This window comes from Chiloscyllium plagiosum, chromosome 29 (genome assembly GCF_004010195.1).
Source record: "Chiloscyllium plagiosum isolate BGI_BamShark_2017 chromosome 29, ASM401019v2, whole genome shotgun sequence".
Classification (NCBI taxonomy): Eukaryota; Metazoa; Chordata; class Chondrichthyes; order Orectolobiformes; family Hemiscylliidae; genus Chiloscyllium; species Chiloscyllium plagiosum.
The window spans coordinates 9,012,553-9,030,249 of NC_057738.1; the positions used below are offsets into that span (position 1 = coordinate 9,012,553).

The following is a 17,697-nucleotide window of genomic DNA, read 5'->3' on the forward strand; positions in this document are numbered from 1 at the left end:
TGAGGCTGTTTTCGTTAGAGAGAAGAAGGCTGAGAGGTGACTTAATAGAGACGTGTAAGATAATCAGAGGGTTAGGTAGGGTGGACAGGGAGAGCCTTTTTCCAAGTATAGTGACAGCAAGCACGAAGGTGCATAGCTTTAAATTGAGGGGTGATAGATATAGGACAGATGTCAGAGGTAGTTTCTTTACTCAGAGAGTAGTAAGGGTATGGAATGCTTTGCCTGCAATGGTAGCAGGTTCGCCAACTTTAAGTACATTTAAGTAATCATTGGACAAGCAAATGGACGTACATGGAATAGTGTAGGTTAGATGGGCTTCAGATTGGTATGACAGGTCGGCGCAACATCGAGGGCCGAAGGGCCTGTACTGCGCTGTAATGTTCTATGTTCTATCAACAGGGCTGGGGAAGGGGAGGTGACGGTGGTAGGACTGACTGGAATTTTTGTCAAAGAACTAGCAGAGACCCAATGCGCTGAATGGCTTCCTCTATTGTATTTGACCTAAAATGTATCAGAAAGATGGTAAACAGAAGCAATTCAAGATTAAAAGCAGGGAGGAGTTAGATATGGCACCCAGAAATAGGAGAAGCACGATTTGTCTGCCTGCACCTGGGTTCATCAGCTTCTCAATGAAAATTAAGAACAGATAATTACTGCTAAGCGATTGCACAACAATTGAAGAAACAGGTTGAAAGGAAACTCTAATTCTTTATGCACCTATTTTTGTTAAACTCACATGGGAACAGTGTCAAATATTTTCTGCAAGTCCCTTCCTAGACTTAACAAGTCAGCCATAAGTCACTTTTATAAACCCCATTTAAATTCTTCTTGATTAGCTTAATTTTGGCCAGGTGATTAGTAATGTGTTTTGAGGATATGATTGTGCTGTATTTTTCATTCTTGTAATTAGTACCACGGAATGGGTGTGGAGTGCAACATACAATGTATTGAGCTTTATCATTATGACATTAAATTGGCTGTGAAGTAATTGGTTTTGTTCCACCCTTAATTATGGTTTACCATACTCTGACCTGAAATTCAAGTTCTTGAAGCCCTTGGAGAGATAGAAATCAGGCAAATTTTTTTTGTCGTGGCTTCACCTTAATAACACCAGCTGGCTGGGAAGGAGGAAACTGTGTACTGAATGTGATTGAGCCTGGACTTTGGATGAGGACAACACCAGGTTTCAACATTGTGGTCCATGTTCGGATACTGCTACTGTCCTATACTGATTTTCTAGACTCTTGGACAATATTCCACAAAGTCTACTAACTGCTATAGAGCCACTTTTCATGGGCGTGTTTATGCCCACACATCAGCAGGACCTCACAGCTGCATGTGGCTTCCTATTACCACCTGGTGGTCAATAATGTTATTGCTGTGTGATTTTTCTTACAGAGTAGACAAGGCTTTCTTTACAATGCTGAACACATCTTTCCTGTATCAGTAAATTCCTGTCTCTCCGGTGACTGGGTGAATATTAACTGAGTTGTGTTCTTCGTCTGTGTAAATTTGGTCCTTGGAGGAAAACTCTTTACTAAAACCCGTCCTATTCACAATGACTATTTTTGCTGTAGCATCAGAGGCTGAAGGGGGGAACCTAATAAAAGTAAGTAACATTACGAGAGGAATAGGTAGGGTCGATTGTTGGAATCTTTTCCCAGAGTGGAAATGCCTAACACTAGGGGCTTTTAACGTGAGAGGGGGAAAGTTAAAGGAGATGTGCGAGGCAAGGAGATGCAGTCACTTTGAACCGCAAAGGAGGAATTAATATTCTCAAAGGGTCATGAGCCTGTGGAATTCATTACCCCATTGGACAGAGTACGGAGGAGATAGACAGATTTTAAATTAGTAATGGGGTGAAGGATTATGCAGATTCAGCTGGAAGGTGGAGTTGAGGCTCGAGATGAGGTCAGCCATGATGGTATCAAATAGTGGAGCAGGCTTAAGGGGCTGAACAACATAATACTTATGTTGTTATGTTCTATAACACATCAGTTAGTGCTGCCTCAGCAGAATCAGGATTTGCTGGCAGGGCCTCATCAAACATATAAGTCATCCAAAGTTCTTGAATTGATCAATATCACCAGTATCAAGGCTACCCTCCTGCAAAGCCAAGTATATTAGGCAGATTACATTGCCCAGATGGATAATAGTGACATATTTATCTGCCTTATTTCTATGCTCGTTATCATATGGCATTGGGAGTAATCCAAAAATTAGCTACCTTTGAGGTAGGGCTTTCCTGTGGAGACATTTTCCCCACAGTGCCTTTGCAGGCTGACTATCTCCCATTAGGGGAGGTATTGACGTAGTGGTATTATCATTGGACTGTTAATCTAGAGACCCTACGTAATGTTCTGGGGAACCGGGTTCAACTCCCACCGTGGCAGATAGTGGAATTTGAATTCAACAAAAAAAAAACTGGATTTAAGAGTCTAATTATGATCATGAATCCAATCTTGATTATCAGGATAAACCCATTTAGTTCACTAATGCACTTTAGGGAAGGAAACTGCCATCCTTATCTTGTCTAGCCAACTTGTGACACCACAGCAATGTGGTTGACTCGTAACTGCCCTCTGGGCAATTAGGGATAGACAATAAATGCTGACCCAGCCAGTGATGCCCTCATTGTGTGAATGAATAAAAAATGCTCCATAGAAAATGTTCAGCCTTGCATACTGAGAATCCTCAAGTTTACTTTCAATCTACTAGAGACACTTTGTGCACTCAATGTTATCTTACACACATGGAGTATCCTGAAACTCCCACATGGCACAACAACGCTAGGCAAAGGGTTGTAATTGCCCTATCAGTTTGCTTCAATGTTTAACTATTTATTGTTTTATATGGCTTTCAGTTAGAATCATCTAATTTCCATTTATGTGCTAATTATTTATCCATACCAGATTTTTGATTAAAACAATGTAGATCCCTTTAATTTTGATATCCTCATTAGTTTTGTGCTCACAAGTCATGTCACAGAGGGGTGTTGTGCCAGATAACATGCAGCGCGTTAATATGGCATAACAGATCTCTGAAAAAAAAGACAAAAATTGTGGTTTCCTCCTACAATTGTTTTTCTCATCTTCATCTTTCTCAAACACTGTCTTACATTTTGTGGATTTTTTAAAAAAAGATTAGATTCCTACAGTATGGAAACAGGCCCTTCAGCCCAACATGTCCACACCCACCCTCCGAAGAGTAACCCACTAAGTCTCACTCCCCTATCCTATATTTACCACTGACTAATACATCTAACACTATGGGCAATTTAGTATGGCCACTTCACCTGGCCTGCACATCTTTTAGATTGTCAGAGGAAACCCATACAGACACAGAAAAAATGTGCAAACTTCATACAGACAGTCGCCCGAGGTGGGAATCAAACCCAGGTCGCTGGAGCTGTGAAGCAGCAGTGCTAACCACTGAGCCATTGCGCTTTTAGAAACTTTGTGTTATGGTGCCTACTTCTTCTTTCATCTCACCTTTCTTTCTTCTGTTTGTTTAGGACTTGGAACTGTCAGTGGGAATAGGTGTTGGGAGCACAGATATGGTGAAGGTTTTGGGCAAAGAATGGGAGAGTTTGGGTATGTTGAACTGGAGAGGGCAGACTGTGTGTGAACTTGGGAGAAGTTAACTTTTCATTAAATGGATTGATCAGAATTTTAAGACTTAGGATGACAATCTAGGCTAATAATAACAACTACAATGCGCATGCATTTAGCATCACCCAAGCTACTCTACAAGAGTAAGACAAACATGTTAGACAGAATGAAACTGAAACAAAGTTGAAGCTGTTGGAATAGAAAATGTGGTATGTTTTAAGCAGCTTCTTAAAGGAGTTATAGTTATCCAACAAACAAATGCACGGGAGGCTGGAGGAGGTAACTTAGATAGGCCCTGAAGAGATTTGGAAACAAGGTTGAGATTTTTCTGTTTGAGGCACTAATGGAGCCGGAAACAATTCCAGAGATGAGCGAATGGGTCAGACATCACTTAAATGAAAGCTGTTTCTTCTTATCTGTAGCGTTAATAGATAATTGGACGAATAGAGTTGTTATTAATATAAAAAGGACCCTACTTTTTCTACTGCAGAGACATGTGCTTTTAGAATTTGCCTCATCACACACACTTTGGGGAACTGGGCAGAAATACCATTCAAATTCCATCAGAGGGAAACTCTCAGCAGGTCCTGGAGCTGTGCGCACGCAGCTGCTGGGGGTACAATGACGTTTGGTATTGTAGTAACGCGCCATGGCAACGACAATGGATGGGCGGAGGGTAAAGCGCCTGGGGATGTAACGAAAGTGGCGAGGGAGTTCAGAAGCAGCGTGCCAGTCGGAATGGGATGCGGCACTTCGAGAGCGGTTTCCACACAACCGGAGACCGGAACCGAGGACAGTCTGGAAAGAAAGCGCAAGGTAACCCGGCCCCGGACACACAGCAAATGGCTCCATTGATATGGAGGCATCAGGCCAGGTCTCCGAGGGGGTGGGCAAGGCATTGGGCATCACTGGTTCTTGTTTCCAAACTGATACATTGATTTGTAAGGGTAAACCATTACCGAGAACATGCAAAATAAAAAAGACAGTCGTTGTCCCTTTCTTTCTCCGTTTCTGCCATCTCACCGGCCCAACCCACCAACAACCACACCCGCCAACCATAATAAGGCGAGGATACAGTCTAGGGATCTATATTATGTGCTTTTTGAAAACAATATAAAGTCACGGCAAGCAGTTTCAGTAACTGCCCTTAACATTGCACTATCTTCGTTAAAATTTACTGTTTTATCTATACCAGTTCTTTAAGAATGTATACTAGGAGAAAGTGAGGACTGCAGATGCTGGAGTACCAGAGTTGAAAAATGTGGTGCTGGAAAAACACAGCAGGCCAGGCAGCATCCGAGGAGCAGGAGAATCGGCTTTTCGGGCATAAGCCTGAAGAAGGGCTTATGCCCGAAACGTCGATTCTCCTGCTCCTCGGATGCTGCCTGGCTTGCTGTGTTTTTCCAGCACCACATTTTTCAACTTTAAGAACGTATACACACTTGTAAGATATGTAAATGAATGTGTCTAAATATCTATAAAGTTAAGCATCACGCAAGACCAGGTTATAGTCTAACAGGTTTAGTTGGAGGCACAAGCTTTCGATAAGCTGAGCTAGCGCCTCCAAATAAACCTGTTGGACTATAACCTGGTGTTGTGTGATTTTTAACTTTGTCCACTCCAGTCCAACACCAGCTCCTCAATCATAAATATCTCTAAGTTTCTTTGAATACTTAGATAGCATATACCTATATAAATGCTTATGTACTGTGTATCTATAAATAAGTCTATATACATGGTGATGTTTATATAACTGTGCGTATGTGTTTGCTTTAATATTATGTCTAATATTCAAACTTGTAATTTCCTTTGAAGATAGTGTGACTGCAATGACATGTATAAACTATATATATTTGAACCCCTACTTTAGTGACAAAAAGGAACCAAGGAGCAAATAATGTGCAAGCCGTGTGGTGACATATTTTCACATTTATGTCAATGTGTTGCGTATTTGAAAACTTTAGAGGAATTAAAGCTTGGCAAGCACTTTTTTCATGAAGTTCATACCCCTTTAACTATTCAGATGACAAAAGTTTCTTTCCTCAGCATGCATACAGTTTGCAAAACCAATCAGAGCCAACATTTATCTTTCTCCGTCCCAATTACACCTTTAAAACAAAGGACAGTAGAGGGAACCAAATTGCAAATGAAATTAAACCACCAACGTGCCTGTTAAATTAGAAAGATAAACAGCCACATATTTTGCTCACGCATTCCAATGATTCCATTGTGAGCAGGCAAAATTATTTACCTAGGTCAGAAGTCCGACAACACCAGTTATAGTCCGACATGTTTATTGGAAATCACAAGCATTCGGAGCATTGTCCCTTTTACCAGGTGAAGTCACCTGACAAAGGGCCAACACTTTGAAAGCTTGTGATTTCAAATAAACCTGTTGGAATTTAATCTGATTCATCTGACTTCTAACCTTGTCAACCCCAGTCCAACACTGGCACCTCCACGTCATATTTACCTAGGACATACAATGTAGAACATAGAGCAGTACAGCAACATGCTGTTCGGCCCATCATGTCTGTGCCAACCATGATGCCATTCTAAACTAATCCCCTGTGCCCGCACAGTATCCACAGCTCTCTGTTCTCTGCCTGTTTCTATGTCTGTCAAAATGCTTCGTAAACGTTGCTATTCATCTGCTAACTATCTTGTTCCCAGAATAACGTTCAAACTCTGCAAAGCATCACACATACATTGGCAATTCTTGAATGTGTCTTGATATCAATATAGTCAAATTGAGAAAGCATGCAGAGGCAGATACAATACTTCAATTTTCTAGGTGCTGATTGTAAATCTCCGGCATAAACTTTGTTTCCACAGTGCAACATCAAAAAACAATCTCCTCCAGGAGAAATTGCAGTGCTGTTTAAAAGCTTCTTTAAAGATTAATGCAATTACAACTCAATAATAAAGTGATCTGCTACCAAAGGAGTACTACTTTTTTTCTGGCCAGTGTAACTCCCAGCAGAGGTGTTGTGACACTGTGGTTGGTGACCCTACCCCTGAGCCCTGAAGCTCCAGGCTAGAGCTCCACTTGTTATGGACCAAACCTAGCATCCCAAAGTATATTGTGTAGATAGCCTAGACCCCAACTTCTTTATTTTTTCCAAAGACAAGTTAAGGCATTGTGTTCCAGATATAAGTAGATTGGTCCACTGCTAAGCTTCACTCAAAACATACTTTATTCTTATAAAACAATTAAAATGTGAGAAAAAGAAGAATTGGCATAACTTTACTCTATTGAAATACTTAACAAGATAATGTATTATTTAACTCCAAATCATCAACTGCTCCAATTTAGGCAGCATCTCATAAATACTTCCTCTGGCAATGACAATTCAGCAAAACAGTTACAATTTATCATGTACTGTCACTCTCCAGTCTAGAAGAAAGAAATAATCTGCCCCTTTTGATTTTAAGTGGATGTCTCACTGTCTAAGATTTCACTGTAGCAGCGAGAACTCAAGCTTTTAACTCTAGCAGCCAGCAGAAATCTTCCCAAAGGGATAACATTACTGTTGTACTTTGGGAGGATATTTCTGGGAATACGATCAGGGAAAGGCAATTATGATGCGATTAGGCAAGATTTAGGATGCATAGGATGGGGTTTGGCAAGGCAGGGGTTGGATATACTTGAAATGTGGAGCTTATGTAGACGGACAAGGGAGAGCCAGTGGATGTAGTGTACCTGGACTTTCAGAAAGCCTTTGACAAAGTCTCACGTAGGAGATTAGTGAGCAAAATTAGGGCACATGGTGTTGGGGGCAAAATACTGACTTGGATTGAAAACTGGCTGGCTGACAGGAAGCAAAGAGTAGTGATAAATGTGTCCCTTTCGGAAGGGCAGGTGGTGACAAGTGGGGTACCACAAGCAGCTGTTTACAATATACATTAATGATATAGATGAAGGCATTAAAAGTAATATTAGCAAATTTGCTGATGACACAAAGTTGGGTGGCAGGATGAAATGTGAGGAGGATGTTATGAGAATACAGGGTGACTTGGACAGGCTAGGTGAGTGAATGGATGCATGGTAGATGCAGTTTAATGTGGATAAATGTGTGGTTATCCACTTTGATGGCAAGAACAGGAGGCAGATTACTATCTAAATGGAGTCAAGTTAGGTAAAGGGAAAGTACAACAAGATCTAGGTGTTTTTGTACATCAGGGTGAAAGTGAGGACTGCAGATACTGGAGATCAGAGTCAATATAGGAGTGGTGCTGGAAAAGCACAGCAGGTCAGGCAGCATCTGAGGAGCAGGAAAATCGACATTTTGGGTAGGAGCTCTTCATCAGGAATCTTGAACATCAGTCAATGAAAGCAAGCATGCAGGCACAGTTAGTGAGAATATGGAGATACAGGCTACAAGATTAGGTGGGTTTGAAGTTGACAAAGAGGAGGTCTTAGCAATTTTGGAAGATCAGAAAATACATAAGACCCCTGGGCCAGATGGGATTTATCCAAGGATTCTCTGGGAAGCCAGAGAGGAGATTGTAGAGCCTTTGGCTTCGACCTTAATGTCGTCATTGTCAACAGGAGTAGTGCCAAAAGACTGAAGGATAGCAAATGTTGTTCCCTTGTGTAAGAAGGGGAGTCGGCTCAACCCTGGTAATTGTAGGCCAGTGAGTGTTACTTCGGTTGTGGGTAAGGTGTTGGAAAAGGTTATAAGAGATAGGATTTATAATCATCTGGAAAGGAGTAATTTGATTAGGGATAGTCTATGCGGTTTTGTAAAGGGTAGGTAGTGCCTCACTAACCTTACTAAATTCTTTGAGAAGGTGACAAAACAGGTGGATGAAGATAAAGTGGTTGATATGGTGTATATGGAATTCAGTAAGGCATTTGATAAGATTCCACACGGTAAGTTATTTCACAAAATATGGAGTTTTGGTATTGAAGGTGATTTAGCGGTTTGGATCAGAAATTGGCTCGCTGAAAGAAGACAGTGTGTGGTAGTTGGTGGGAAATGTTCATCCTGGAGCTCAATTACCAGTGGTGTGCTGCAAGGATCTGTTTTGGGGCCACTGCTGTTTGTCGTTTTTATAAATGGTCTGGATGTGGGTGTAGAAGGATGGGTTAGTAAATTTGCAGATGACACTAAGGTAGGCAGAATTGTGAATAGTGCTGAAGGATGTTATGGGTTACAGAGGGACATAGATAAGATGCATAGCTGGGCTGAGAAGTGGCAAATGGAGTTTAATGTGGAAAAGTGTGAGGTAGTTCACTTCAGAAGAAGTAACAGGAATGCGGAGTACTGGGCTAATGGTAAAATCCTGGTCAGTGGAGATGAACAGAGTGATCTCCGAGTCCAGGTGCATAAATCCTGAAAGTTGCTGCCAGGTTGATAGGGTTGCTAAGAAGACATATGATGTGTTGCAGTTTATTGTTAGAGGGATTGAGTTTTGGAGCCATGAGGTCATGCTTCAGCTGTACAAGACACTGGTAAGGCCGCACCTGGAGTATTGCGTGCAGTTCTTGTCGCCGCATTATAGTAAAATTGTGGAAACTTTGGAAAGGGTTCAGAGGAGATTTACTAGGATGTTGCCTGGTATGGAAGGAAGGTCTTATGAGGAAAGACTGAGGGAACTGAGGCTGTTTTCGTTGGAGAGAAGAAAGTTGAGAGGAAACTTAAACAAGATGTATAAAATATTCAGAGGGTTAGATAGGGTGGACAGTGAGAGGCTTTTTCCTCATGGTGAAGGCTAATATGAGGGGACATAGCTTTAAATTGAGGGGTGATAGATTTAGGACAGAAATCAGGGGTAGTTTGTTTACTCAGAGATAGTAGGGGTGTGGAATGGCCTGCCTGCAACAGTAAACTCGCCAACATTAAGGGCATTTAAATGGACAGTGGACATACATATGGATAATAATGGAACAGTATAGGTTAGATGGGCATCAGATTAATTTCACAGGTCGGCACAACATCGAGGGCCAAAGTGTCACCGCATTATAGTAAAATTGTGGAAGCTTTGGAAAGGGTTCAGAGGAGATTTACTAGGATGTTGCCTGGTATGGAAGAGATGTCTTACAAAGAAAGACTGAGGGAACTGAGGCTGTTTTCGTTGGAGAGAAGAAAGTTGAGAGGAGACTTAACCAAGATGTATAAAATATTCAGAGGGTTAGATAGGGTGGACAGTGAGAGGCCTTTTCCTCAGATGGTGAAGGCTAATATGAGGGGACATAGCTTTAAATTGAGGGGTGATAGATTTAGGACAGAAATCAGGGGTAGTTTGTTTACTCAGAGTAGTAGGGGTGTGGAATGGCCTGCCTGCAACAGTAGTAAACTCGCCAACATTAAGGGCATTTAAATGGACAGTGGACATACATGTGGATAATAATGGAACAGGATAGGTTAGATGGCCATCAGATTAATTTCACAGGTCGGCACAACATCGAGGGCCAAAGGGCTTGTCCTGCACTGTAACATTTTATGTCTTGTGTTCTTGGTTATTTAGGTGGAACTGAGAAATAGGAAAGGGATGACCACCTTATTGGATTGTACTATGAACCCTCCAATAGTCAGCAGGAAATTGAGAAAAAATTTGTAAGGAGATTTCAGTTATCTGTAAGAATAATAGGGTGGTTTTGGTAGGGGATTTTAACTTTTGAAACCTACAGACTGGCATAGTGTTAAGAGTTCAGATGGAGAGGAATTTGTTCGGAGTGTACAAGAAAAATTTCTGATTCAGTATGTGGATGTACCTATGAGAGAAGGTGCAAAACTTGACCTACTCTTGGGAAATAAGGCAGGGCATGTGACTGAAGTCAAGATTAAGAGTGGTGCTGGCAAAGCACAGCCAGGTCAGGCAGCATCCGAGGAATAGGAAAATTGACTTTTCAGGCAGGAGCCATTCATCGGGACTCTTGATGAAGGGCTCCTGCCCGAAATGTTGATTTTTCCTGCTCCTCAGGTGCTGCCTGACCTGCTGTGCTTTTCCAGCACACTCTAATCTTGACTCTGATCTCCAACATCTGCAGTCCTCACTTTTGCCAAGTGGCTGAGGTGTCAGTGGGGGAGCACTTTGGGGCCAGTGACCATAATTGTATTTGTTTTAAAATAGTCATGGAAAAGGATAGACTCGATCTAAAAGTTAAAGGTCTAAACTGGAGGAAAGCCAATTTTGACGGTATTAGGCAAGAACTTTCAAATGTTGATTGGGGGCAAATGTTTGCAGGTAAAGGGATGACTGGAAAATGGGAAGTCTTCAAAAATGAGATAATGAGAGTCCAGAGATAGTATGTTCCTGTAAGGGTGAAAGGCAAGGCTGATCGGGAATGGTGGATGACTAGAGAAATTGAGGTTTTGGTCATGAAAAGGAAGGAAGCATTTGTCAGGGATGGGCAGCAGAAATAGACTGAATCCTTAGGAGTATAGTGGCAGAAGGGGTTTACTGAAGGGGAAATCAGGAGGGCAAAAAGGGGACATGATAGCTTTTGAAGTAGGGTTAAGGAGCATCCAAACGGATTTTCTAAATACATTAAGGACAAAAGGTAACAAGGGAGAGAATAGGGCCCCCTCAAAGATCAGCCAGGCAACCTTTGTGTGGAACTGCAGGAGATGGGGGAGATACTAAATGAGTATTTTCCGTCAGTATTTACTGTGGAAAAGGATATGGACGCTATAGAATGTCAGAAAATAGATGGTGACATCTTCAAAAGTGTTCATATTATTGAGGAGGAGGAGGTGCTGGATGTCTTGAAACGCATAAAGGCGGATAAATCCCCAGGACCTAAACAATTGTATCCTAGAATTCTGTAGGAAGGTAAGGAAATGATTGCTGGGCCCCTTGCTGAGATATTTGTATCATTGATAGTCACAGGTGAGATGCCAGAAAACTGGAGGTTGGCTAACATGATGCCACTATTTAAGAAAGGGGGTAAGTAGGAGCCAGGGAACTACAGACCGGTTTTGTCTGACATTGGTGGTGGGCAAGTTGTTGGAGGGAATCCTGAGGGACAGGGTGTACATGTATTGGGAAAGGCAAGGACTGATTAGGGATAGTCAACATGGCTTTGTGCGTGGGAAATCATTTCTCACAAACTTGATTGAGTTTTTTGAAGAAGTAACGAAGGGTATTGATTAGGGCAGAGAGTGGACATGATCTATATGGACTTCAGTAAGTGTTCAACAAGATTCCTCATGGGAGACTGGTTAGCAAAGTTAGATCACATAGAATACAGGGAGAGTTAGCCATCTGTCTAAATCACATACAAAACTGCCTTCAAGGGAGAAGAGTGGTGGGTAGAGGGTTGCCTTTCAGACTGGAAGCCTGTGATCAGTGGAGTCCCACAAGGCTCAGTGCTGGGTCCACTGCTTTTTTCATTTATATAAATGATTTTGATGTGAACATAAGAGGTATAGTTAGTAACTTTGCAGATGACACCAACATTGGAGGTGTAGTGGACAGTGAAAATGGTTACCTGGAAGTACAATGGGATCTTGATCAAATAGGCCAATGGGCTGAGGAGTGGCGGATGGAGATCAGTTTAGATAAATGTGAGGTGAGACAGTTTGGAACGGTAAGGTCCTAAGGAGTGTTACTAAACCTTGGAGTGCATGTTCATCGTTCCTTGAAAGTGTAAGTTGCAGGTAGGTAAGATGGTGAAGAAAGTGTTTAGTATGCCTTCCTTTATTGGCCAGAGCATTGAGTACAGGAGTTGGGACGTCATGTTGCAGCTGTACAGGACATTGGTTAGGCCACTTTTGGAATATCGTGTGCAACTCTGGTCTCTCTCCTATCAGAAGGATGTTGTGAAACTTGAAAGGATTCAGAAAAGATTTACAAGATTGTTGTCAGGGTTGGAGGGTTTGAGCTACAGGGAGAGGCTGAACAGACTGGGGCTATTTTCCCTGGAGCATCAGAGACTGAGGGATGACCTTATTGAGGTTTATAAAATCATGAGGGGTATGGATAGGGTAAATAGACAAGGTCTTTTCCTTGGGGTAGGGGAGTCCAGAACTAGAGCGCATAGATTTAGAGTGAGGGGGGAAATGTTTAAAGGGACTTAAGGGGCACCTTTTTCATGCAGAGGGTGGTGTGTGTATCGAATGAGCTGCCAAAGAAATTGGTGGAGGCTGACACAATGACAACATTTGAAAGGCATCTGGATGGGTATATGAATAGGAAGGGTTTGGAAGGATATTGGTGAAGTGCTGGCAAATGGGACCATATCTGTTTCGGATATCAGGGTGACATGGACCAGTTGGACAGAAGATTCTGTTTCTGTGCTGTACATCTATATGACTCTATATGAAACTGAAAACAAAATTAAAAGCCTTCCCGGGTCTGTGTGATCCCTGACCCTATCCACTCGCAATTCTTCTCTCATGCAAAAAAAAACACCTAGGGACAACTCTAAAGATATTTACCAACTGCTTGGCTGAAGGAGACATTTTGGCACCACTGTGACAGCATCCCTCTGCAGCAGAAACAACATTCCATAAAGGCACGGTCTCTTCACACTCTCCAGAATTTGATTATAAACCTGTAAATCCTTCCGAAATGGATGCTGGCATGGAATAAAAGGAGTTTCCTGGTCATTTTTTGTGAAGTACGCAATAGCAAATAACTGCAGTATTTTTCCAAGAATAATCGTGAATATGTAATCAAAATGGAGGTCTGTGGTCACCACTGCCCTCTTACAGCGGGATCTGAGGAGAGATAGAGAGAAAGAATGTAACCCATACAAAAATGCATTACTCCGCTTTGTTTTTTACAATGAAAATTGCACATATTTCTTCTCCATTTTGATGAAGTTGTTGTTTTGAATCTGTAACAGATTTTCTTATGTTTTTATAGGTGTAACATGTTTTTTTACAATAATTTCTGTGATTTAGACACACATAGTGTTTCTGTATCACTTTAATTACCTTTTCTTTCACCATCTATGGGAGCATATTTAAAAATGTTGATATGGTACATGCATCAATCGTTAACTCTCAGAGTGCATTACCTGTATATAGCTTCATAAATCTCTGAATTTAAATACTTTTCAGAGATGATGCCTTATTCTATGCTCTTTAGTTAAAGAAAGTAGTCTGTTTCTTATGTACTCTATTCCAATCTATTATAATTGCAAACACTTCTATCAAATTGCTTATTTATCCTCTTTGTTCTCATGACTGATTAGGGAGAGTCAACATGCCTTTATGTGAGGGAAATTGTGTCTCACTAACTTGAGTTTTTTGAAGAAGTGAGAAAGAAGATCGATGAAGGCAGTGGGGTAGATATTGTCTATATGGACTTCAGCAAGGTTCTACACAGTAGACTGGTTGGCAAGGTTAGATCACATTGCATCTGTAGAGAGCTAGCCAATTGAATACAAAATTGACTTGAAGATAGGAGACAGAAAGTGGTGGTGGAGGGTTGTTTTTCAGACTGCAGGCCTGTGACCAGCGGTGTGCTGCAAGGATCAATGATGGGTCCACTGCTTTTCATCATTTCTTTGAATGATTTGGATGTGAACTCAGCATTGAACACAGGAGGTATGGTTAGTAAGTTTGCAAATGACACCAAAATTGGAGGTGTAGTGGGCAGTAAAGAAGGTTATCTCAGAGTACAGGGGGACCTTGATCAGATAAGCCAATGGGCCGAGGAGTGGCAAATGGAGTTTATTTTAAATAAATGTGAGGTGTTGCATTTTGGTCAGGCAAGCAGGCAGGATGGTAGGGCTGTGGGGAATGTTGCTGAACAAAGGGAACTAGGGGTGCAGGCGCATGGTTCCTTGATAGTGGAGTCTCAGGTAGACAGGGTGATGAAGAAGGCATTTGGTATGCTTGTCTTCATTGGTCATTGCATTGAGTATAGGAATTGGGAGGTCATGTTGTGGCTACATAGGACATTGGACAAGCCACTTTTAGAATATTGCGTTCATTTCTGGTTCCCCGACTATAGAAAAGATGTTGTAAAACCTGAAAGAGTTTAGAAAAGGTTGACAAAGGTGTTACCTAGTTTGCACAGTTTGAACTATAGGGAGAGGCTTAATAGGCTGGGCTTTTTACCTCCGGAACGTTGGAGGTCGAGGGGTGACTTTATTGAGATGTACAAAATCATGCAGGGCGTGGATAGGGTAAATACCAAGGTCTTTTTCCCAGAATAAGGGAGTCTAAAACTAGAGGGCATAGGTTTAAGGTGAGATGGGAAAGATTTAGAAGGAACCTAAGGGGCAGAAGGTAATGCACATATGGAATGACCTGCCAGAGGAAATTAGATTAGATTAGATTAGATTACTTACAGTGTGGAAACAGGCCCTTCGGCCCAACAAGTCCACACCGACCCGCCGAAGCGCAACCCACCCATACCCCTACATTTACCCCTTTAACGTAACACTACGGGCAATTTAGCATGGCCAATTCACCTGACCTGCACATCTTTTGTGACTGTGGGAGGAAACCGGAGCACCCGGAGGAAACCCACGCAGACACGGGGAGAATGTGCAAACTCCACACAGTCAGTCGCCTGAGTCGGGAATTGAACCCGGGTCTCTGGCGCTGTGAGGCAGCAGTGCTAACCACTGGGCCATCGTGCCGCCCATAATGGTAGAGGTGGGTATAATTAGAACATTTAAAAGGCATTTGGATGAGCATATGAATTGGAAGGGTTTAGAGGGAAATGGGCCAAATGCTGGCAAATGGGACTAGATCAGTTTAGGATATCTAGTCTGCATGGGTGAGTTGGACCAAAGGACCTACTTCTATGCTATATATTTCTATGATTCTATGTTTAATTGTCTCATAGTTGTATAGTGCAGCATACAGTGTTATTCATCCCAGCATATGTTTCCGTTGTTGTGTCTGCTGGAATTTCTATCCTGGCCTCCCACATAGGAACAAAAACATCCTCATCATTGAGTTGGTTGAATTTACTCTGCTTCTCTTCATTCTTGACATCATGTTCAGTCTGAGCTTGTTTGAACCCAGAATCAGACACCGTCTGCCAGATTTCCACAAAACAGTTGGTTGTACTTCTGCCTTGATAATCTGTTGGTTGTTGATAATTGTTTTTAAGTTCCTAATCCTCAGATCCATTGGCTGTGATGTTGCAAAGTAAGATTATTATCATGTTGCTTGAGACCAGTGGTATTTGGTAGTGTGCTGACGTTCACAAAGCAGCATGGCTTCTTGGACTTCCCTACTACATGTAGTAATAGCTTTCTGGTGCCACCCATGGTGGTGTGGACCACTGGGAGTGACACATTGATCGCTTCACTTTCAATATTACATGTTTCATTCATAAACATCAAAGAAGACCTGATAAAAGATGGTAAAGCCATCCAGCTTCATGCACGGCATATATTCGTTCAGGATGTGGACAGAAACATTTTGCTGTCAACCATCTGTCATTGTTGCTGTAAGTGCTGCACCTGCACATATTACCTCACAGACGACCGTACCATGTCTTGTCCTGAATTGGGACAGCTATCCATTGCCGCAGGTGAACTTTTTGTGATCCAGCCTATTTGCCAGGGCAACTCCTTTTCTTGCAGGATTGGACCAAATGTTCTGTACTTGGGCTACCTTGAACCATGTTACCAAAGCCTCTTTGATACCAGGGTTGACAACTGTCCTCATACTATTCCTTGCTGGGGAGAATGCAAGCCTGTCAAACTCTTCCCAGATTTTTGCCTTATGCTTCAAAGTGATTGGCAAACCCTGTAGTGAAATCCCCCACACCTTGGCATTTTCCATATTTCACTTCAGACTGCAACTTTGGATTTACTGCATCAATGTCACCTTGTCTGTAATTAACAACACTTTTAACTTTGTCACACATTAGTCTATATTTGGACTTCACGGAGAAATTTTGATGTCAACTGGTTGATTGGCTGTAATTTTGTGCTATATTTTGGCCTAATTCTGCTCTGATTATATGGCACAGTCATATGACAAGCTTTTGCAAGTTCATCTCCTATTGTGGGAGAAAGTGGTGTGGTGATAATGTTGCTGGACTGATAATAACTCCAGAGCTGAAAATGTGTTGCTGGAAAAGCGCAGCAGGTCAGGCAGCATCCAAGGAGCAGGAGAATCGACGTTTCGGGCATGAGCCCTTCTTCAGGAATCATGCCCGAAACGTCGATTCTCCTGCTCCTTGGATGCTGCCTGACCTGCTGCGCTTTTCCAGCAATACATTTTCAGCTCTGATCTCCAGCATCTGCAGTCCTCACTTTCTCCTAGATGATACTAACTCCAGGCTAATGTTCTGTTGTAGTTAATGATAATCTAATGACAACCATGTCACAGAGTCACAGAGACGTACGGCACGGAAACAGACCCTTCGGCCCAACTTGTCCATGCTGACCACATATTCCAACCCAATCTAGTCCACCTGCCAGCACCCGGCCCAAGTCCCTCTAAACCCTTCCTATTCAGATACCCATCCAGAAACCTTTTTAAATGTTGCAATTGGACCAGCCTCCAGCACTTCCTCAGGCAGCTTATTCCATACATGTACCACCCTCTGTGTGAAAAAGTTGCCCCTTAGGTCTCTTTTATATCTTTCCCCTCTCACCCTAAACCTCCCCCACCCCAGGGAAGAGACTTTGTCTATTAATTCTATCCATGCCCCTCACCCAGAAATACATCCAGGGAAGTTATTTGGGTGGAACTGAGAAATAAGAAAGGGATGATCACCTTATTGGGATTGTATTATAGACACCGTAATAGTCAGAGGGAAATTGAGAAACATTCTTGTAAGGAGATCTCAGCTATCTGTAAGAATAATAGGGTAGTTATGGTAGGGGATTTTAACTTTCCAAACATCGACTGGGACTGCCATAGTGTTAAGGGTTTAGATGGAGAGGAATTTCTTAAGTGCGTACAAGACAATTTTCTGATTCAGTATGTGGATGTACCTACTAGAGAAGGTGGGAAATAAGGCAGGGCCGATGACTGAGGTGTCAGTGGGGGAGCACTTTGGGACAAGCGACCATAATTCTATTTGTTTTAAAATAATGATGGAAAAGGATAGACCAGATCAAATAGTTGAAGTTCTAAATTGGAGAGAGGCCAATTTTGACGGTATTAGGCAAGAACTTTGAAAGCTGATTGGAGGCAGATGTTCGCAGGTA

The 17,697-nt window shown here is 42.1% G+C and overlaps 1 protein-coding gene and 1 long non-coding RNA gene across 8 annotated transcripts in view; one reads left to right on the plus strand and one right to left on the minus strand.

Moving 5' to 3' along the window:
• LOC122564362 overlaps positions 1-17,697 on the minus strand; it is a 103,125-nt gene that overhangs the window by 7,762 nt on the left and 77,666 nt on the right. For all 7 annotated transcript variants that reach the window (XR_006315890.1, XR_006315891.1, XR_006315892.1 and 4 more), the window contains one exon: positions 13,001-13,282. This is a non-coding gene — a long non-coding RNA (uncharacterized LOC122564362). The remainder of the gene's footprint in view (positions 1-13,000; positions 13,283-17,697) is intronic.
• The window catches only part of LOC122564361 (stathmin domain-containing protein 1-like), a 57,113-nt gene continuing 43,585 nt past the window's right edge, over positions 4,170-17,697 (plus strand). The window contains exon 1 of the mRNA XM_043719119.1: positions 4,170-4,427. Coding sequence (XP_043575054.1) covers positions 4,233-4,427 — 195 coding nt within the window. The 5' untranslated portion in view covers positions 4,170-4,232. The remainder of the gene's footprint in view (positions 4,428-17,697) is intronic.